Consider the following 23,523-nt stretch of genomic DNA (forward strand, 5'->3'; position numbering starts at 1 on the left):
TTCCCAGCAAACAGTAAATTTCGAAGCTCTGGGTAAAGAGGATTAATTTTAGGATGAGTAACCACAATTTGCATGTTGGAGGTTCCTAAAGGAATGCTAGGAAACTGTATTTTAAAGAACATTTGAGGGAGAGGTGCAGAATAGCTGTTCTCTGCCTGATGCTGTTGAGACCTGGCACCAATCAAAACACTTTTTGTGATGCAACTGATCATCACTGACAGGATAAGCCAGTATATGAAAATAAGAGCAAACTCCACTCCCTTTTAGTACTGAAGATATTATCTACTTTGATAATGAAACATCTACAAGAAAACCATCAAGCTCAAAGGGCACCAAGGACCCCACAGTTCAACCCTGAGCTACAAATATTCTCTTCTATCGATAAACACTTTTTGATTACTCAGAGCTTGCCTTATATGAGATGGCATCCAATGGAGTTCATTCTAAATTTTGGTATGATTTCTGTAAATAAGGAATATAGAATTATAATGGCTGAGTCTTTGATCCTTTATACAACAACAACAAAAAAATACAAAGCTAAGGGATAAACAAAGAAACAGATTTGAAAAAAGAAAAGGCTCAGGAAAGGAAGAAAGAGGAAAAGAAAGAAAACTGAAAAAGAATGACTTCCAACTTTTATTGGTACAGATATAAGTAAAAAATAAATCAAACTCTTAATCTAGGATTAACATTTGTCTACATTATTTCCATAATCCCATATCTAATCATCAAAACACCAGATCAACTTTTAATTTCAGTTTCTCACAAAAAGTCCAGGAATGGCTCATATCACTTTAATCACTATTTGTTAAGGAAACCACAACTGATTTATTTAATTGCACCAAAGTCTAAATAAAACAGGAATGGAAAATCCTAAACTCTAGTCTAGACCCATGCTTCTCAATTTTGGCAACTTTAATGGACTTCAATTCCCAGAATTCCCCAGGCAGCATGAAGTTCACCCATCTTAAACTTGCCAAGACTGAGAAACGCTGATCTACAGATAGGGATTTTTCCATTCCTCTTTTACTGGTTCTTACTTACTTATGAGCAATCATAATGCAAAATCCTCACTCCCACCCCACCTGTTCTGACCTAGGCTTCCTGATATAGTAAAAAGCACACAATTAGTCCCAAAACCCCTTTTTATAATTTTAACGGCTGTGAATTTCTTTCATTCACAGCTCGTGTTGAATCACCAAGAGTTTATAAATAGTCCAACAGAAGTCTGCCACAGTCCTTTGGATAAGGCTGGTAAACACCGACCTTTATCTTCTTTGACACGCTGTCAAAGACCTAATTGGCAATTATCTTGGCAAGGCCACACGGAAACACAGAGTCAAAAACAGAGCTTCAAAGTACAAACCAACAACATCCACAACGCTACTTCCTGCAAAGGCCCATGTGCCTTTGCTCTTCCTTTATGTCTTATGGGAGGGACCAATCATCTCTAAGCCTTACTCCTGAGTCATCCCTTTTGTTTTAACTGTTCTTGCTTTCTGGCAGCTCTGTGCATGCGTGCACTAGGAAAAGGCTCCCCCTGTTCCTCTGACTCTCTGATGTCCGACTCTGGAGGCTCCGGAGTTGGCACATAACTCCCAGATGGCCCTGGCCCCATCTCTGCCTCCGACACAGACCCCTCATCCAAACCTTCCCCAGACTCCAGGACTGGCCCATGTTCCTCCCCAGCCTCCTCACTGTCCAATTCTGCTACCAGCTCTGCAGGCTGCGGGTAGCAACACCACCCCAGAGCAATCATAATGCAAAATCATTACTCCCAGCCCACCCCAGAGCAATCAAAATTCAAAATGTTCACCCCCACCCCACCCCAGAGTAATCATAATTCCCTCACTAACTTGCTTTCCACATTCTCTGGCGTGCAGGGCAACAAAGAAGACCATGGGACTACAGGTTTTTTAAAAAGTGCTGTTAGGTTCAGCTTGCAGCGTACTCCTAACTTGTTGGTCAGGCAATATCTGTTTCTTTAAGAAACAACTGAGCCATGTAATCAGGGTTTGCTGAACCCTGTAATTAGGCTACAGTGCATAAATAAGCAGCACAGAGAAGCGTTCCTTCTTCCTGCTTCTTCCGGATTGATACCTGATTGTATCCTGTTGCTTACTGCATCTGGTATATGGTACTGTATACCAAGAGTTACTAAAGTCTGTTTGCTTTGGTAAGGGAAGATACTTACTGGACTGATATTACTGTTTATGACCTTAGACTGTTTTACTTACACCGAGACTGTTTGTTATCTATAAAGTATTATTCTCACATGAGCTGGACGTTTATCTCCTTCCCTGTGTGTTTCTGCTCTGCTCGTTGCACAAGCAACAAATACCTTTTACACACACCCTAACATTGGTTATGGGCCCAGAACGTTTCAGGCTCTTTAATTTGTTTTTGTGGAAGTGAGAAGTGCAGGCAGTGGGTGTAGTAGTCAAGATGATGGCTTTTGAGCAAGGTACAAGTTATTCTACCATAACCCGGTTGGATGGAACAAACTATGTTACCTGGTCCACAAAATGCTGTCTACTTTTGCGAAAAGAAGGACTGTGGGACATGGTTAATAATCCACCGGACATAACTGCACTGAATGCTGATGACGAAGAAGATGCCAAAAAGATAGCGAAGTTTCACAGGGACAACGAGCGTGCTTTATGCATCATTGGCCTGACACTGGGAGACCAGCAACTTGTCCATTTCCGGGGTGAAGAGTCTGCTGCGAGGTGCTGGACAAAGCTAAAGAAGCTCTACGTTCGTGACTCTGTGGGTGTCCATATCTACTTGACACGGAAATTATTTCGCTTACATCTTCAGAAAGGAGGAGACATGATGGCTCACCTGGACTCCATGACAGGGCTTTTCCAGGAGCTACATGAGAAAGACCTTGTGTTTACTGAACTGCAGCAAGTTTATATTATTCTTTCATCGTTGGATGACAGTTATGACTCTTTTGTTTCATCATTAGAAGTATTGTCTAGAGATGAACTGACATTGGCCAGTATAACTGGTAGGTTACTGGATGAGGCCAAACGTAGGCAAGAACGAGACCAGTTAAGGATGCAACAGCAACCAAAAGTGGAAGCTGTATATGAGAATGTCAATATTGTTAAACGCTGTTATGCATGTGGGGCTAAGGGGCACATTGCAAGATATTGTAAAAATAAGAAAGTGTCTGCTAGAAACTCTGCTAAACCCAGGAAAGGGTGTAATTTAGCAACCAGTTCATCTAATAATATAAGAGATGATTGGTGGGTGATTGATAGTGGTGCCTCTCAATCAATAACAAAAAACAGAAAACTGTTTCTAAACATGAAGAAAAGTACTAAAAAGGTCAAATTAGCTAATGGCTGGAATGTGACTGTAGCTGGGGAGGGACTTGTTCAATGTTCTATTAGTAAGCACCCTTTACCCATGCTTTATATCCCTAGTTTGAAATATAACCTTTTATCTGTAAAGTCATTACTACATTCTGGGTTTACAGTAACTTTTAAAAACAACAAATGTTTGCTGGAATGTGAAGGCACTGTAGTTACTGCAGAATTAGAAAACGACTTATTTGTCATTAGGGATAAGTCATTACTGTTAGTTCAGTCAAAAGCTAAATTTGGAAATGTAAAGCCTCATGATGAATGCGTACATTTATTACATAGAAGACTTGGTCATCTGAATTTCAGGTTGTTGAATTCGACTGTTAAGCAGTCTAACGGCATAAAATTAAGGGCTTGCAGCAAATACCTGAATTGTAATACTTGTAACCAACATAAAAGTAAAGTTACACCTGCAAACCGCTGCAATGGGTTTAAAACAACTAAACCTTTGGAGGTAGTCTTTTTAGACTTAATAGGGCTAAAGAAACCCAGTTTAGGGGGAGCATGCTATATTTTAAGTATAGTTGATCACTTTACTAGATATGGTTTTTGCTACCTTATGAAGTCCAAAAGTGATACGTTCCAATGTATCACAAATTGGCTTCGTTTTGTTGAAAGGAAGCAGAGGTTTAAGGTGAAATGCATTGTTACTGACAATGGAACTGAGTTTACTAACCATCAGTTGGCTAAGTTTTTGAATGAAGCTGGGATACAGCATAAACGTTCTGCCCCTTTTCGGCCAGAACATAATGCATATATAGAAAGAAGAGGCCAGACCCTACAAGCTATGACTAGGACTATGCTGGCTGATGCTTGTTTACCTGATAAATTGTGGGGAGAAGCAATACTATGTGCCAATCATATTTTAAATAATGTGGTGCACTCCTCTACAGGAAAAATTCCTTTTACTTTATGGCACGGCAGGAAGCCGGATTTAAGTTATATACATACTTTTGGTGCACCAGCCTGGGTGCATATACCAGTTAGTCAGAGAAGGAAGGACCAACAGAGAGCAAAGATAATGATTTTTGTTGGCTATGAGGCTAACCATAGGTCCTATAGGTTCTGGGAAAAAGGAACAACAAAAGTTTTGTGTAGCGCTAATGCTAAATTCCTAGAACATGAAGGCTGGGACAGGTTAGAAAAAGCAGACTATGGTTTTACAGATGTAGATGTTAAGATGGACCATATTCCTGATGATAGTTCATCTGAGATGGATGATAAACCATCTATTAAGGTGGAAGAACAGGAACAGGAATTAGGGTTAGGGGAGGATGAACCCAATATACCTGATGTTAGTCCTGTTATGCCTAGACGATCTTCCAGGGACCGGCATCCACCAGATCGCTATAAAGCCACAGTGGTTTGCCAAGTAGACATCGAACCATCCAGTTATCATGATATAAAATTATATCCAGAAAAGGAGCAAAAAGCCTGGCAAGAGGCAATGGATAGAGAAATTGATTCTTTGAAGAGGCTTGGTGTCTATGAAGTTGTAAGAATACCACCAAATGAGAAACTTATAGGCTGTAAGTGGGTCTATAAGGTAAAGAAAAGTGTAGATGGGGTAGTAACCCATAAAGCTCGGCTTGTTGCACAAGGGTTCTCACAGACAGATAGAGACTATGATGAGGTTTTTGCTCCAAGTCTACGAGCGAGCACTTTGAGAACGATGCTGGTTTGGGCAGCTAGAAATAAATGCTCAATTACTCATATAGATGTCGAGACAGCTTACTTGAACGCTCCGTTGAGGCATACAATATATATGAAGAAACCTCCTGGTTATGATACACAGGATAGAACTGAGTGTTGGAGGCTACAAAAAAGCCTATATGGTTTAAGGCAATCAGGTTACGAGTGGAACCAATGTATAGTGCAGGAATTACATAACATTGGGTTCTATGAGGGCGTAGCAGATAAATGTCTGTTTAAAAAAGAACAGGATGGATGTGTTTCATTCTTGTTACTCTTTACAGACGACATTGCCATAATTACCAGAACTGACGCTGAGGCCAGAGAGATTATCAGTCAGTTGCAAACAAAATTTAAACTTAGAAATCTAGGACAGATACGGCATTATCTAGGGCTGGATATCCTGAAAACATCTAGAGGATTTAAAATTTCACAGTCTAATAAAATCTGCAAATTGTTGAAAAAATATGGGATGGAATTATGTAAACCTGCCAAGACTCCTATGGCACAAGAATTCCAGCAGGATAGTTTGCAGAGTCCACAGTTCAGTAAAGAACTGTATCAATCATTAATAGGCAGTTTGTCGTATTTGAGCAACTGGACACGGCCTGATATAGCTTTTAGTGTTAATCAACTAGCACAATATAGTTCAGAGCCTACTGATAGGCATTGGCAGGCTGCTAAACGTGTTCTTAGGTATCTTAAAAGAACATTGCATTTTGCTATGTATTTAGAACCAAATGCCAATATGATATTAAAGGCATATGCTGATGCCAGTTTTGCCAGAAAATCTACGTCTGGAATAGCAATCATGTTGGATAACTGCCTGATTGGATGGAAATCAATTCGCCAGAAACACATAAGTTTGTCTACCATGGAAGCGGAGTTTTCTTGTCTATCACTTACATGTACTGAACTGATTTATTATAAACAGTTGATGGAAGATATTGGATTCAAAATGGATTATCCTATCACGGTTTATGAGGATAACCAGGCAGCCATTAAAATGGCAACGAATCTTGCTGTAAAGACAAGGACTAAATACACTGATATACGTTATCTGAATGTTCAGCAATGTGTTAAGGATAACATGATTACATTGGAATATTGCGCATCAGAGGACAATATTGCCGACAACTTTACCAAAGCGCAAGGTGCCATTAAACACACCAATTGTTGTGAAAGAGTTGGATTAAGAATCTGAAATGTAACTGATACCACTGTACAATGTATGATTTGGATGTGTATTTTTGTTTCTGTATCTATTGTGTATATTGTCCTGCCCAATGGGGAGAATGTTAGGTTCAGCTTGCAGCGTACTCCTAACTTGTTGGTCAGGCAATATCTGTTTCTTTAAGAAACAACTGAGCCATGTAATCAGGGTTTGCTGAACCCTGTAATTAGGCTACAGTGCATAAATAAGCAGCACAGAGAAGCGTTCCTTCTTCCTGCTTCTTCCGGATTGATACCTGATTGTATCCTGTTGCTTACTGCATCTGGTATATGGTACTGTATACCAAGAGTTACTAAAGTCTGTTTGCTTTGGTAAGGGAAGATACTTACTGGACTGATATTACTGTTTATGACCTTAGACTGTTTTACTTACACCGAGACTGTTTGTTATCTATAAAGTATTATTCTCACATGAGCTGGACGTTTATCTCCTTCCCTGTGTGTTTCTGCTCTGCTCGTTGCACAAGCAACAAATACCTTTTACACACACCCTAACAAGTGCAATCAGACCTTCCAACTTCTCAGAAAAAAAAGATCTCGTGAAGTTAGAAGGTCTGATTGAACTTTTTTTAAAGTGGTAGTCCCATGGTCTTCTTTTGTTGCCCTGCATGCCGGAGAATGGAGCTGGAAATCAGGTTAGTGAGGGAATTATGGTTGCTGCAGGATTTTGCTGGAGGCCGTCCAGGCCGAAAACAGGCTGCGGGGTGGGAGGTGCGGGTGGCCTCCCCACTCCCCATTTTCATTAACAGAGGCACTGCGGGCCGGTCCTTTGCCATTTCCAGGCCAACCCCATGGGTCAGATTTAAGCATCATATTTGGCTCGTGAGCCTTGACACCCGATATAGGCAGTTCCAAGTAAGGTGGGCTTTTTTTCAAAGTCAGACTATTCAGGCCTGATAAATGTTCAAAATTTCCATGTATCTAGGTAACCCTTTGGCTCCAAGGGTTCCTATTACTATTGTTTATTTATTATTATTTATTAATTTTAAAAATATTGGTCATCGCACACCAGCCAGATGTTCAGACTGAGTTTGGCAATTTTGTGTACCTATCGAGTCCTTACCAAAGATTTGGTATCAGATTTGATAGGCAGATTTGGATGTTTGATGATATTACAAATATCGTCTCAGGATGGAAGCTGTTCCAAGTAAAACTACCTTCTGCAATTGACTGATGGCAAATTTGTCAATGACAATAGTGTTCCAGTTGTTTTGGAATTGCACCCAAAATACCTATTACTATTGGTGCTATCCTTGCTTACCTTGCCACAATCATTCTATTTCTATTTGTAGGTCTTTATTTTGTTATCTTCTCCAATTCTCTCTCTTCTATTCTACTGTCTCCAGACACTGCCACATCCACTACCAAGACATTTTTGTCTTTCTTAACGACAATTGTTAAAAATTTATTATTATTGTTGTTCTTGTTGTTGTTACTGTTATTATTATTATCCTGTGCTAAGCAAATTGGGCTACAAGCATACTCCACAATTTTCAGTCAGCAACTACAGTCTATGCATCCTTCCATTTAAGGCTGATGTTTTTAAAGTAAAAGATCTTCCTGAAATGTTTGGTGCCAGGTTTTTTATTGTTGTTGTTGTTTGGCATACCTCTTTTTCTCCATCTGGTGGTATCCAATAATTGAAGTCTTTGCTGGACATTGCTCACTCATGGGGAGCATGTGTCTATTAAAACGCATTCTGTGTTCTATCACTATCTCAGAGTTTTTGGGAATTACCCCCTCAAAATCCCACTGCATTCCTCAACAGGGTGAGGGAGTGAACTACATGGGATAAAATAATATCCCGTGTAGGAAAATTGCAGGGGCATGGATGTCAGGCTTGCAACCCAGTGTCACAAAAATTCTTGCAACAGAAACTATAAGTCAAATCCTGACCCAACACATTCAGTTCCAAATTTAATTTCAATGTGTTTTTCTGAAACAGAGTTCTAGAATTTGATTCAAATTCTCTGCTAGTATTATGTGTATACCTTTGTGAGCACTGATACAAGCATCTGTGAAAATAATGAACATTTTCCCATTACTTGCCTGGTAATTACTGCATATGGGGAATACAGCTATCTGTGCTACTAGTTTTCCCCAAAATATAGCACAATGGAAAGCAGAGACTCTTCTATGGATTAACTTGAAGAAGCCAGAGAGGGAAAAGGTGTCCTTTGAAATATAAACTGTAATCTCTGCCTACTGATTCAATAGGATCCAGTAGAATTAAAACATTTAAACATAGGGTCTGATTTGTCAAGGCAATTTCAAAAGGCAGACATTTGAACTCTATCCAGGCATAGACATTTTGATAGCATTAAGACAACTTGCTATTTAAAGTGGAATGCAAATAATATCAAAGGTTCAGTGTTTTCTGTATAACTTATCATATAAGTTCTATTACATTCGGAGTCTGCAATACACCACATAGTTTGATCCAAACTACAATACAATATTTACTTAATACTACAGTATTAAGTAAACACAGATATGATACATAAAAATTGTTATGGATCATATACCTAAGGATAACGTATATGCAGTATTTATAGAAGCAAAGGAAAATTAAAAGAAATTATAGATTCTTAGTCTGGATTCATTATATTTTTCAACAGCTTAATTTCTGAATATTCCGTTCATTATATAAAATGTTGCACCTTGTAAATAAATAAAAATACATGCTCTGAACCATCAGATCACCACACCTGTATCTCAAGCATAGCTTGCAATTCTTTTTCTTGTTTTTCTCTCAGTGTGTGTTCTTCTTCAGCTCTTTTTCTTGTTTCATCTTCTGCTTTTCTTTTTGCTAATTCCTCTTCCAATTTCCTTTCCTCTTCTCTTTTATGATCCTTATTTTCCAACAGAGTCCTCTCTTCCTCTGCTTTTCTTTTCAGCTCTTCTTTTTCTAGCCTTCAAAACACCACAATATATTGTTGGGAGTACATTTATGTTTTTTTCTATTAAATATTTATATCATTAAGAACTGGCTCCAAATAACAAGGTAACAGAACTTGAAGAGGATAAAGAGAAATGTTGCATATTTCTAATTAAATATGTGAAACATATACTCTTAACTTGCATATGTTTGCCCTATAACTAAGAGATTATAGTTATTAATGTAGGGAGAGCAGGATACCTTTCAAGTTTTTGTCTTTCTTGCCTTTCCTTTTCTTCTTGTTCTTTCTGAAGTCGAGCCTGACGTCTCTTCTCTGCTAGAATTCTAGTTGCTTCTTCAGCATCAGTAGTCCCTGCTACATGTTTCCCTAAAAAAAGTTCCTGAATTGAATATTAGTCTGTAGGCAGGAAACAAGTTATATGTGCAATAGAAAGTCACACAATATTATTCTGATGGTTGAATTTTCTAATCAATGAAACTATAAAAATATTATAAATATGCATTCTTGATTTTAATTAATGTTAATCTCCTAGATGCTATCTTCATATTTTACCTTCCTTAGCAAGATTCTGCGAATAATTTCTAAGGGATACAGTACAAAATAATTGTTGATGGTAAAGTTTAAATTAACAGCCCCTCCCCCCAAATATTAGTGACAGAATTAATCATGTAAAATAATAGTCAACTGAACTAACATATAACAAAGAATTGTTTTAGAAGCAAAGGCAAATGGGAGATGGGGCTAACGTCACGGCAACATGACACATCTCCACGGGGCTCCATGGAATCACACCGAATTCGACCTGCTAGGAGGTTCCAAGGGACCCAAATCATTCTGGAGGTGTGATGAAGACAGAGAGGAAACTCTGTCAATCACAAGGAGACCGCAAACTCCTTGTTTGATTTGGAGGAAACTCTCAATCTGGCAGGAAGAAAAAGATGGCCATTGCATGCCTGACCAGAGCTGTGACAGCCAACCGATGAAGCAAGCATAGAATCTGAGGAACAGTGTGATCGATCTGGGTGAGATTTTTCCAACTCCTATTGTGGAAATCGCCCCTTTAAAGTAAGCTTGGGTGAAAGTGGGATTCAAAGAAGAGAAGGTGACTCAAGAATAGTGGTAAGCAAACCTGAGAGCTATCTATAGAATGGGAAATAGAGAAAAGAGAACTTTTCAGAAAGAGGTTTAAAAGCTAGAAAAGTCAGTGTCAGCATCTTTGAGATAGCATCGAAACCTGACAGTCAGACTGGGGATTTAAATTACAAAATAGACGAAGTTGAAAACTTTTTGGAATATGAAATTTTGACTCCTGGGACTTTTAGAAAGCTTTGGATCAGATGATATAATTTAAGCTAACCAAAGAGAAAGGAGAGAAATAGAGCAACAGCCACATCTACTGGAGAAAACCGCAGGGAAGTGAAAGTAATGAAAGCATGACTTTGACAGTCTATTGAAGATAAGCTTGCTTGTTACAATAACACCTGCTCTAGCAAATTGTTTATATGGGATAGCAGAGACAGAGAGTGAAAAACTGTAACTTTTTAAACAGTGTAGCTCTTTGAATTTATATGGAAACTAAAAAGATAAAGTAATTAGAAGCTGGGAAACAGCAAGGAACTATTTTATTTTTCCTTCCTTTTTGAACTTTCCTTCTGGTGATTTATGAGCCTATATCCGTGATGGCGAACCTATGGCACGCATACCAGAGGTGGCATGCAGAGCCCTCTCTATGGGCACACGCGCCGTCGGCAGTTGCTCTTTTGGTTTCTAGTGCACGCATGTGCATTGGCCAGGTGGTCCTCGCACATGCCTGAGCACCGGAAACCCAAAGACCAGCTGGCCAGTTCGCATGCATGCACCGGCCGCCTGGTCTTTGAGTTTCTGGTGCTCTGGCATGCACAAAGACAAGTCTTCCGGTTTGCGAGCCTCGGCGACGGCGGTGTTTCTTCAAAGACCGCCAGCCCCGCCGCCTGTAGAGCCGCCCCGCGATCGAGGAGCGGCTCGAAAACTCCAAAATCTTGAAGATTGAAGGAGAAGAGATAGCAGGGTACAGGTTGAGCCCCTGTAACCCCCCAGGGAACTGTTTCTGGGGAGGAAACAGGCGTGGCTCCCTTCCAACCTGCTGAAACTCCGGGCGGCGTGGGACGTTTCTGCTAATTAGCAGAACAAGCCGGCAGCAGCAAACTCTTAAAGCGAAAGGAACTAATTTTAACAATCAACGGAAATATCAACTTGAATCCAGAAACTTGAAAACTGCAAGTATCAGTGCTTTGTTGACTTTCTAATTTAAAAGAGAAAGTGAGTGAGTGAAAGTGATTTGAAAAAAAATGGCGCCCAGCATTTGAGTTAACGAGCTAATGAAAGTGGATTTGTGAAGCCTTCCTGCTTTGTTACAAAGTTATAAAGCTGCTACAAAGTTGCTCTATCTAAAGAAAAAAATTCTTTTTCTAAAATTTGACTTTGTTTTACTTCAGCTTCACTTGATTAAATCTGGGGGACTTTTTTAGAAGCTTTTGTGGAAGAGGGAAAGGAAAAAGAACTTCCCTCTTTAGAAAAATTAGCTTACGTGGCACAATGGCTTCAAAGAAGCAGGAAGGGAAGGCATCAGGGGGGGGATCCCCCACACATAAACATCAAACGCAACTTCCCCCTGCTCAACAGTTACAAACTCAGAAAAAAGAAATTGATGTGGGAGATTTAAAAGACTTTATTTCTAAAACTTTGGATGAAAAATTTCAAGAATCTCAACAGGAAATAGATCATAAACTTCAAAAATCACATGAGGAATTTCTGCAGGAAATTAATGAAGTTAAAGATATGGTGAAGCAGAATCAAAATATGGTGACCAAAAAAATATCAGAAGTGGCGTCTGGCCTGGCAAATTTTATTGGGAAAGTTGATTTTAAAGTTGAAGAACTCAAATTAGAAGTTAATGTTAGGATGAAAGATAATGACTATAAAATTGAAGAAGCTGATAATAAAATGCAGAGAATTGAAGATGAGATTGTCATGATACAATTCCGGGCGATGGAATTTGCCATACGGCTTCGGGGAATTCGAGAGGAGGAGAGACAGGACTTGAGACAAGTTTGCTCTGAAGCCTTGGCTAAGATCTTACAAGTTAACCCTGATCTGGTATTTCACAAAATAGATAAAATTTACAGAGTGAACTCTTGGGTGGCCAGACAAAGACAACTGCCTAGAGATGTGGTCATATATTTTACTGAGAGAGAAATTAGAAATGAAATCCTCCAAAAATCTTTTCACACCTCTGTACAAGTGGGGGGCTCACGACTTGTAATTTTTAAAGAATTACCTCCTAAAATGCTGAAAGCTAGAAAAGAATTTGGTTTTCTTGTTAAGGAATTGAAAGACTTACAGATACCCTTCCGGTGGGACGCGCCAGCTGGGATAATTTTTAGATATAAGGGAGAAGGATATCGATTGAATACTGTGGAGAAGGCACAACATTTTTATAGTACTATTCTTAAGGAAAGAACACCATCTCCACGTACATCTACAGTTTTGGAGATTAAGGAGAGTGAAGAGAGGCAATTGGAAGAACAGCCTAAGCAGGAATTAGAAAATGTGCAAGGTGCAGAAGGAGGTTTTCTGAGTGAGCCCTTGCTGGATTCTTCTCCAATTTTGGATTTGATTCAGTTGACTGAAGTTAAAGATCAACGTATAACTAGAGCTCAATCCAAATTACTTAAACAAAAGCAACAACAACAACAGGAAAGACAAGACAAGAAGGCAGCAAAGAGTACCCCACAAGAGAGTGGAGCTATGGGAGGAGCAAGATCGAAGCTCTTGGATGAACTTCAAATATTTTGCTCTGCACTCCAGAAACAGGCCAATGACCCTTAAGTGTTTATCTTGGAATGTTAATGGGTTGAATTCAGCACAGAAAAGGAAGAAACTATTTACATATTTGAAACAATTTAATAATGATATAATATGTTTACAAGAAACGCATATTACAACTTAAGATCAGAAATATCTGATAAATTCAAAATTAGGAGTACATTATATATCTTCAACTTCGCAGAAAAAGAATGGTGTGGTTATTTATGTAAATAAAAAATTAACAGCAAAAGTTATAGAAGTAGATCAAGATGGTAGGTTTGTAGCAATTGAATTGCTTACAGCAAATGGTCAAATTCTTTTGATTGGAATTTATGCTCCCAACCAACAACAGGATTGTTTTTACAAGATGTTACATACTAAAATAGTGCAATGGGACTATAGATCTATTTTATTTATGGGAGATTGGAATGGAGTAATTGATTCTAAATTAGACAAAAAGAGCTTGGCAAAGTCTAGAATTAGACTACCGCAGACTTTTTTTGATTTGAAAGAAGATATGGAACTAAAAGATGTTTGGAGAATACATAATCCAAATGAATTGGATTACACTTTCTTTTCCGATAGACATAGATCTTTTTCTAGGATTGATTTTATCCTGTTGTCAAATGATCTACTTATTAAGACAAAAAGAACAAAGATTTTTCCAAGAACTTTGACTGACCATAGCCCTGTATGGATAGAAATTGAGATGGATAAGGTTGAGAGACGTTCTTGGAGATTAAATGAGAATTTGTTTAGATATGAAAAAAATACAATAGAACTTAAAAAGCATTTGAAAGAATTTTTTGAGATAAATTTGAATAAAGGTACCCCAATTGAAATTGTTTGGGACGCTAGTAAAGCTTATATGAGAGGGGTACTTATCTACATGAATTCTAAACATAGACTGTTCCGACAAAAGAAAAGATCTGAGTTGGAAATGGAAATAAAGAATAAGGAACAATTACTTATTAAAAACCCAACAGATGAAAGAATACGAAGTGCTATAAAACTTTTGAAAGACCAATTTCAAATGCTTATGGCGGAACAAGTTGCAACAAGTTTACAATACGCGAAGCATAATACATTTTGCAATGCCAATAAACCGGGCAGATGGTTGGCTTACACACTGAGGAAAAAACAAAGTATACGGACTATTGATAGTATTAACATTGGAGGGAAAGAAATTTTTCAACAAAAATTAATTAAAGAAGCTTTTGTGGATTATTATACTAAATTATATGCCAAAGAAGAGGTGCAGAATGGACTTATAGAAAAATATTTAAAGGATAAGAGAGTTACAAAAATTACTGATCAACAAAAGGAAAGAATGAATTATCCTATAACAGAGGAGGAGATAATAGCAGCAATTAAGCAGCTAAAAACAGCCAAAGCTCCTGGCACGGATGGTTTGACTGCAGTGTATTACAAAACTTTACAAGCTGAAATGGTGGAACAACTTAGAGACTTATTTTGCAATATTCAACAAGGGGGTAAAATACCCCCATCTTGGACAACTGCTTATATATCTCTGATACCAAAGGAACAAGTTGGTCCTAAAAAACCAGAGAACTACAGACCAATATCTCTTTTGAACACAGACTATAAAATTTATGCGAAGGTATTAGCCAACAGGTTGATGCCAGTAATCCAAAAAGTAATTCATGAGGACCAAGCGGGATTTATTGAGGGCAGATATATGAAGGATAATGTAAGGCAAGTAATAGACTTATTGGAATATCTTGATAAGAATAAACAGATTTCTGCAGTGCTGGTTTTTTTGGATGCGGAGAAAGCCTTTGATAGAGTGGATTGGAACTTTCTACTAAAGACTTTAAAAAAGATGGGCTTTGGGGACCAATTTATACAGTCGATCTCAGCAATTTATCAAGAGCAAAAAGCACAGATTATTATTAATGGAAGTTTGACGACAGAGTTTAAAATTGAAAAAGGAACAAGACAGGGATGTCCGTTGTCCCCACTTTTATTTATATTAACATTGGAAGTCTTGCTAAATACAATACGGGACTCAAAAATTTTGAAAGGTATAGTGATAAGGCAAGAGGATTATAGAATAAAGGCATTTGCAGATGATCTGGTTGTTACCCTATCACAACCAATGGAATCAATAATCCTGATGAACGACATTATACAAGACTATGGTAGAGTTTCAGGTTTTAAACTGAACTCAAAAAAGACTAAAATGATAGTTAAGAATATGACACAAGATCGTAAACACGAGCTTGAAAGGAGGGCAGGTTTTGAAATTGTACCTAAGGTAAAATATCTTGGAATTCAGGTTGCAGAATCAAATATGAAATTGTTTCAAAATAATTATGAGGTGTTGTGGCGAGAGGTTCAGAAAGACATGGAGACTTGGAAAAAGCTGCAACTGTCTTTACTTGGAAGAATAGCAGCAGTTAAGATGAATATTTTGCCAAGATTTCTGTTTTTGTTCCAAATGATTCCGGTGCTTAAAAGTGACAAACAACTGAAAGTCTGGCAGTCTGGTGTGAATAAGTTTGTCTGGAACGAGAAAAAGCCGAGAGTGAAATTGAAAATTATGCAAGATGTTCCAGAAAGAGGAGGCCTTAAACTCCCAAACCTACAGTTATATTATGATGCAGCAGCTTTAACTTTAACAAGTGACTGGTTTGGAAATAAAAAGGCTGGAATATTGAATGCAGAAAGTTTTGATCTTGAATTTGGATGGCATGCTTACTTATTCTATGAAAATAAAGTGGATAAAGTATTTAAAAGTCATATACTTAGAGACTCCTTGATGAAAGTTTGGAAGAAGCACCGACTCAAATGGGATTATAAAATACCGCTATGGCTGGATCTTGGTCATACCTTGTGGAATACAAATATAATGTCACTCGGGGGGTTTTTATATAAAGAGGTTCTTTTTACAGATGCGGGCAGATGGCAGCTGAAGACATTGCAGACACTGTTGGACGAAGGGATTAATTTAACCTGGTTACAATATAATCAATTACAAATGAGATGGAAAGAGGACCAAAAAACTGGTATTATGTTGCATGAGGAAGAATTGGTTAGACATATAAGAGAGAAAGGTCCAATGCATATTAAAAGGCTTTATAATGTTTTGTTAGAAAGAGATTCAGAAACGGAATTAGTTAAAGATTGTATGATTAAGTGGGCACAGAATTTTGAAGAACCAGTGATGCTGGAAACTTGGGAAAAAATTTGGGTTCAGAATGTTAAATTTACACAGTCGCAAAACCTGAGAGAAAATTTTTATAAAATGTTTTATAGATGGCATTTAGATCCTAAAAAGTTGTCATGTATGTACCCTAATGTTCAGCCAAAATGTTGGAGATGCGAATGTTTGGATGCTACGTATTATCATGTATGGTGGACCTGTAGGAAAGTTAAGGCTTTTTGGATAAAAATTTGGTGGGTCATGCAGAATGTTTTGAAGAAAAAAATTCAATTTTCTCCACAATTGTTTTTATTGGGTATAGTTAAGGGTTTTACACGGGGTGAAATAAAACTAATATTGTATATGATAACAGCAGCAAGATTGTTGATAGGTAAATACTGGAAGAATGAAGCTTTGCCTACTATCGAGGAATGGACTTTGAAGATGGCCAGTTTTGCAGAGATGGCGAAGATTTCAGCGTATTTAAAAGATTGTTCACAAGAGACTTATGAATGGGAATGGAAAAGGTGGATAGAATATGTTCAGAACAAATACCAAACTAGAAAGTATCAAATAGCTTTTATTTGAAAATAATGTATTAGAAATATTTTAATGTAAAGAGACAAAGAGGAAAAATTATATAGGGGGAGGGATGGGTTCAGGTTTATTTATTAGTGTTATTAGTTATGAGTATGTAATAGGGAAGTCTGGGGGGGAGGGTTGGGGAGGGTTAGGGAGGATGGGAAGTTTGGGGAGGGTGGGAGGGTGGTGGGGGGGTGAAAAAAGGGGTGAAAATGTAATTGTAAAACTTTTGCAATAAAAAAAAAAAAAAAAAAAAAAAAAAAAAAAGAATAGTGGTAAGCAAACCTGAGAGCTATCTATAGAATGGGAAATAGAGAAAAGAGAACTTTTCAGAAAGAGGTTTAAAAGCTAGAAAAGTCAGTGTCAGCATCTTTGAGATAGCATCGAAACCTGACAGTCAGACTGGGGATTTAAATTACAAAATAGACGAAGTTGAAAACTTTTTGGAATATGAAATTTTGACTCCTGGGACTTTTAGAAAGCTTTGGATCAGATGATATAATTTAAGCTAACCAAAGAGAAAGGAGAGAAATAGAGCAACAGCCACATCTACTGGAGAAAACCGCAGGGAAGTGAAAGTAATGAAAGCATGACTTTGACAGTCTATTGAAGATAAGCTTGCTTGTTACAATAACACCTGCTCTAGCAAATTGTTTATATGGGATAGCAGAGACAGAGAGTGAAAAACTGTAACTTTTTAAACAGTGTAGCTCTTTGAATTTATATGGAAACTAAAAAGATAAAGTAATTAGAAGCTGGGAAACAGCAAGGAACTATTTTATTTTTCCTTCCTTTTTGAACTTTCCTTCTGGTGATTTATGAGCCTATATCCGTGATGGCGAACCTATGGCACGCATACCAGAGGTGGCATGCAGAGCCCTCTCTATGGGCACACGCGCCGTCGGCAGTTGCTCTTTTGGTTTCTAGTGCACGCATGTGCATTGGCCAGGTGGTCCTCGCACATGCCTGAGCACCGGAAACCCAAAGACCAGCTGGCCAGTTCGCATGCATGCACCGGCCGCCTGGTCTTTGAGTTTCTGGTGCTCTGGCATGCACAAAGACAAGCTGGCCGGTGCACATGAGTGTGCCGGAAACCTGAAGACCAGGTGGCTGGAGCATACATGCACACTAGTTAGCTGGTCTTCAGATTGACGATGTTCCAATGCGTGTGTGCATTCTGGTTTCAGCACTCGGTGCCAAAAAGGTTCACCATCACTGGCCTATATGGTTGAACTTTGGGGGCTGGTAGGCCTAAGTGGATTATAAATTTACCAAGAAAATAAAAAATTAGGATTTGAAGAACCTGAGGAACAAAAAGCAACCTTCCCCCCCCCTTTTTTTTTGGATTACAACAGTAGAAAGTATGAAATTATTTGGAGAATCTGGTGGTGCTTGGATTTTTGAAAAAAAAAATTAAGTAGGAAGTTGGCGGGGGATTGAGGAAATATAAGAATAATATTTGTGTTATTACTGATTGTCTTTTTTGAATTTCTTGAAGATTTTAAGACTATCCAAAATGGCTAGTGTTTCAAATTTAAGTAAATTTGGGGGGGGGAATACATCTGCGTCATCATCATTATCATCAGCAACAGCAGCAGCAGCAGCATCCAGTACAGCAAGTTAAAGATCTTTGAATAGCATGTTGCAGCAGTAAAAAATGAACACAATGAACACGATGCAAGCAGAATTGAAATTAATGCTCCAAACATTTCCAAAAGCCACAACAAAAAAATTTGAAGACATGAAGGAAGGAATGGAAAAGATAGATGATAAAATGGAGAATATTCAACAAATAATAACTAAAAATGAACAACGGATGGAGAAAATAGAAGAGAAATCAGAACAAACAGAGAAGAGTAATTAGATGGAGTATTTGAGATGGATAAACCTAATACTTCTTGAGGTTCCAGAACATTGAGGGAAAAAAAGAGAAAACCTTGCAGAGATAATGGCAGAATTGTTGGCAGATGCCCTAGAGGTGGACAAGCAGGAGATGCTTGCTGGGATGGACAAAATATTTAGAGTATATACAACGCATGTGTCAAGAAATAAACTTCCTAGAGAGGTACATGTGAGATTTACTAAGAAGGCATTAAGAACAGAGATACTTCAAAGAGCAAGAGATGACCCGTTGAAATACAAAGGAAGAGAAATAATAGTTCTGAAACAGATCCCTAGAAGAATACGAGACACGAGAAAACAATACCAATTTCTGACAAGACAATTAATTAAGCATGAAGTAAATTTCAGATGGCTATACCTGAGGGAATACTGGTGACATGGATGGATCAAAGGCACAGATTGGATACTATAGAGCAGGGGTCCTCAAACTTTTTAAACAGGGAGCCAATTTACGGTCCCTCAGACTGTTGGGGGGGCAGACTGGCTGAGTGGTCATGTGACTGGGTGGGTGTGGCCAATTTAGCAGTCCATTTTGCCTTTGTCCTTCCTAAGCTGTACTTCCTGAACCCAAGGCATCTATTTATTTAATAAGATACCCTCCCCAAGGGAAAAAGAACACACACTTTCTTGCCACTTGCCTAATTTCAGTAAAAGAGCAGCTTCAGGCTTCTTAAAATAGGCCATTAAAAAAAGAATAAAACAAACAGGATTTCCTTCAAAATAACTCCTGATTATATGTTTCAGAAGACCACACAATAAACCAGACTGAGAAATGCACCAATTAAGACTGCAACTAAAACCCCCAAGATTTGGGAAAGAGAATCACTCTAAAATCCATTAGCATTGCATTTCTCCGAATGCACCATATATCTTTATTTTACGTATTGTAAATTGATTTCTGATGCATTTAATTTATGGAATTATCTTTTGTTACTACTTCCAGCAATATTAATCTGCATTTCTTACTTTATTTAAAACGAACAGATTTCAAATTATATAAACCCCATTGAGATTGTCTGTAGCCAAACACAACCTCCACCGATTTGCTCTCACATACATACTCACCAATCTGCTTTAAAAGGTAAATATTATATATAAAGTAAATGTTACAGGCAATACCTTAATGCTGATTAAATCTAAAAGAGGCCAAATCAGGAGGACTGATCAGAAAGTGACTCACTGATAACTAAGGACAGATCCACCTCAAGTTTCATTTAAAATTGGAGGGGTGACAGAGAAAGAAAAGAAAAGCTTTTAAGTTACTCTTAAAAGTAACTACAAGCTAATCATTTTTGGTCCCCGGACACAGGCAATGAAACAATAACAAAAAACCCCTCCCCCACGTTGCTGCTTCTGAACTAAAGCAATTGAGCAGGGAAGCCAGAGTGGGAAAGATCCTTAGCAAAATGTTCACCTTAGCAACTTTGGTAAACACACGCAGAGGAGACGAATCCAAAGTCAGAGAAGGGACCCTTACAAGCCCCAGTCACTGGGTCCTCCACTCCCACCTTTTCTTCCAAATCAAGGGAAAAAGCTCCCAGCCCAGAAACAACGCTCCCAGTGCTGGAGAGCTGCACTTGCAGTAGAGTAGGAAGAAAAACCTCACAACTTTAAAAACTCAGGGTGAAACCTCCTCCTCCTCCCCCACATGGCTGCTTCTGAACTAAAGAAAGCTACCAATTGATCAGGGAAGCTAGAGTGGGAGAGATCAAATGCCAGCCAGTCAATGACAGTCCCGGGGATTTAAGCTTTGGGATCCCCTTTTTCTTCCTTCCTTTCCAGCGAGCGGCAGTTTGCAGGGTCTGAAATTTATTTTCCCTTTCCGCCTTTGCCTGCTTCCCAGCCAAGGAATGCTGCTTTTTTTGCTGCCTCCCCACAAAAAGAACCTCTCTTTCTTTCTCCTTCCTTCCTTCTCATCTTCCTTCCCACCTTCCCTGCCTGCCTCCTTCTCATTCCCATCTCGTTCGAGTTTGGCAATGCTCTTTTTTTTCAAAGAAAATAGGAAAGAAGAAACCTCATTACAAAATGTATGTAGGGAGTATGAAGTGCTCCCTATGTGACTCATATGCCCACTACAAGTGTCTGGGGTTAACTAAAGGTGTAGTCCAGTTTCTTCAATCAACATCACTAAAAACCTCCCAATTTGCATTTCCAATATTCTGCCCATCCTGCAAGTCCAGACTTGACAAATTCATTGTTTTGCTTGAACGGGTGGACATTTTGGAAGCAGGTCGAGCATCCCTTGAAGAAAAGGACAAAAAGCGGAGAAGTGAAGCACCAGTATCCAGGAATCATGACACAGCTCAACAACCCAAGCCGCAGGAAATCACTAATCCTGCTAGTAACAGCTCCATCCTTGTCAAAGACGCGATTGAATGCGAAGAGGAGCATCCCAATGCTATCTTATTTGGACTGGATGACACCAACGAATCCGACATCACAAATGTTCGTGACATCATCAACAACTTCCAGGCATCAACCATCACTCACAAAAAATCATTGATGTTTCCCGCGATGGCCCCGAGTTCAAGAACAGTGATAGCTCATTGGCCCTATGCTTCTGCAGAGTCGTTTGCAAGAGCGAAAACAGCAAATGCAAATTCATTTCCACAATAAACTTATTCGTCAAAAGCTGCACAAACCATAGGAAACTTCGTTCGTGTCCTGACCTGTCCATACTGCAACGTGCCCGCGAGCTCCGCTTGGAGCTCAAAAGATGCCAGGACTAAGGAGAGATTGACCAGTAGATAGACTACCGCGCTGACTGTATCAAACGCAAGATCAGTGGCCTGCGTCCCAAAAACTGCCCCTCACAATCAACCAAAACTAGGCATGCATGCCCCCAACTTCCACCAGGTCCACCCCTATGGCCTAAAATGCAAACTACTTAATGCAAGAAGCCTTGCAAACAAAATGCCCGAATTCCTCCTGCTTCTAAGTGCGGCTCTATTCGACCTTATTTTTGTCTGCGAGACGTGGCTGAATGTATCCTTTCCAGACTCCATTATTACTATGTGACTGTCATGTTTTCTGGTCTGACCATGATAATCGTAGAGGGGGTGGTGTTGCTATCTTCTATAAAAAGTCCCTAGGTCTGAAAAAGATGTTACACAGGAGCTTGATCTTCCTGAGACCATTGTCTGAGAACTGTCCCTAAATACCACAGTTTGTTTCTTACTATGAGCCTGGATAGCTCAACAGACTAAAAGCCTGTTATTAACATTCAGCTGTCTGCAATTATTGCATGTTCGAATCTCCCCAGGCTCAAGGTTGACTCAGCCTTCCATCCTTTCTCAGGTAGGTAAATTGAGGACCCAGTTGTGGGGGCAATAAGCTGACTTTGTATAAAATATACAAAAGTATGAAGGCTATTGCTTAACGCATTGTGAGCCGCCCTGAGTCTCTGGAGAAGGGCGGCATATAAATCTAATTTAAAAAACAAACAAACAAACAAACTATGTTATAGAGCCCCTAATTATGACCTTAGTCATACGAACAAGCTAACTGCACTACTAACATGGGTAGCTTCCTGCCCATACCCCCTTATCTTTCTTGGTGACCTCAATTTGCCACTTATTAATTGCACCCTAAATGAATCTACAACTGAACCTATACATGCAACCCTGTACAATGCTGTTACGACTTTGGGGCTGGAGCAGCTGGTAATGAACAATGCTAGGCTCAACAACTGCTTAGATCTCATCTTCTGCAATAGCTTAAACTCAATTTATGGCCTACAAGTTAAAGAACCTTTTTCCAACAGAGATCACAGCATGATTGGTTTTTGTCTCAATTTATGCCCTTGCAAAGAGGATGGGACTCCAAACTATAACTTTAAAAAAGACAACTATGATCTCATAGCTGCCAACCTCGCATCTCTTGATTGGCACCTTCTGTTCACATTGTATAACTGCAGGAGACCATTATAACACCTTTTTGCTTGAAGTCAATCTAGTCATTAATCTATACATGCCTAAAATAACCCCCAAAGACCAAATAAATAAATAAATAAATACCCATAACAATAAGAAAGTTACAATCCAAGAAAAAATCTCTTTGGCGAGAAAACAAAATTGGCTATGTAGCCAACTTTAAAACCGCTACAAAGCCTTATGCCGCCAGATAAAGGCAGAATGTACCAATCACCATTGCAAACAGTAGGAAGAGCTGCCAAACTCGAACTCCTCCCGAGCCTTCTATCATAAATGCCAAACTTAAAGACTCGAAAACTATCCCACCCCTAAAAGGGCCTAACGGGGAAGACTGTAATGATGAAGCTGCTAAAACCAACCTCTTCAATACATTCTTCAGTTCAGTCTTTGTCAACAGCAATGGCTGCTGCCCCATTTCCTAGTCGTACCATAACAAATTGTAACGATCTACTACATATTGATTTTACAGTAGATAATGTTGAAACGGCAATACATAACCTAAAGTCATTTCTATCTACTGGCCCTGATGGATTATGTGCCTACTTTTTGAAAAAGCTTGCCACTGACCTAGCTGAACCTCTATGCACAATCTGGAGGTATCCTTCAGAACCAGCTCATTGCCCAACCTATGGTCATTAGCAACAATTATACCAACCTTTAAAAAGGGAGACTCTAGTCTAGTAGATAATTACAGACCAATCTCACTGTGTTGCGTCACCTGTAAAGTTATGGAATCAATCATAAACCAATCCATCACCCTCCACTTAGACAAATAACCTGCTATCTAACAAGCAGCTTGGTTTTAGAAAAAAATTGTCGTGTAATCTGCAACTCCTACACTGTAGAAATATTTGGACCACACATCTTGACCAGGGTAAAGCAATAGATGCAATTTA

At 38.8% G+C, this 23,523-nt stretch overlaps 1 protein-coding gene across 1 annotated transcript in view; it reads right to left on the reverse strand.

Annotated features, from left to right (window-relative positions):
- MAP7D2 (MAP7 domain containing 2) overlaps positions 1–23,523 on the reverse strand; it is a 129,599-nt gene that overhangs the window by 26,127 nt on the left and 79,949 nt on the right. The window contains exons 9-10 of the mRNA XM_070943244.1: positions 9,439–9,565; positions 9,008–9,212 (exon numbers count right to left, since the gene is read on the reverse strand). Of these exons, the coding sequence (XP_070799345.1) occupies positions 9,008–9,212; positions 9,439–9,565 (332 nt within the window). The remainder of the gene's footprint in view (positions 1–9,007; positions 9,213–9,438; positions 9,566–23,523) is intronic.

The sequence above is a fragment of the Pituophis catenifer genome, unplaced genomic scaffold (assembly GCF_029215685.1).
Source record: "Pituophis catenifer annectens isolate HBS135680 unplaced genomic scaffold, rPitCat1.0.hap2 SCAF_4, whole genome shotgun sequence".
Classification (NCBI taxonomy): Eukaryota; Metazoa; Chordata; class Lepidosauria; order Squamata; family Colubridae; genus Pituophis; species Pituophis catenifer.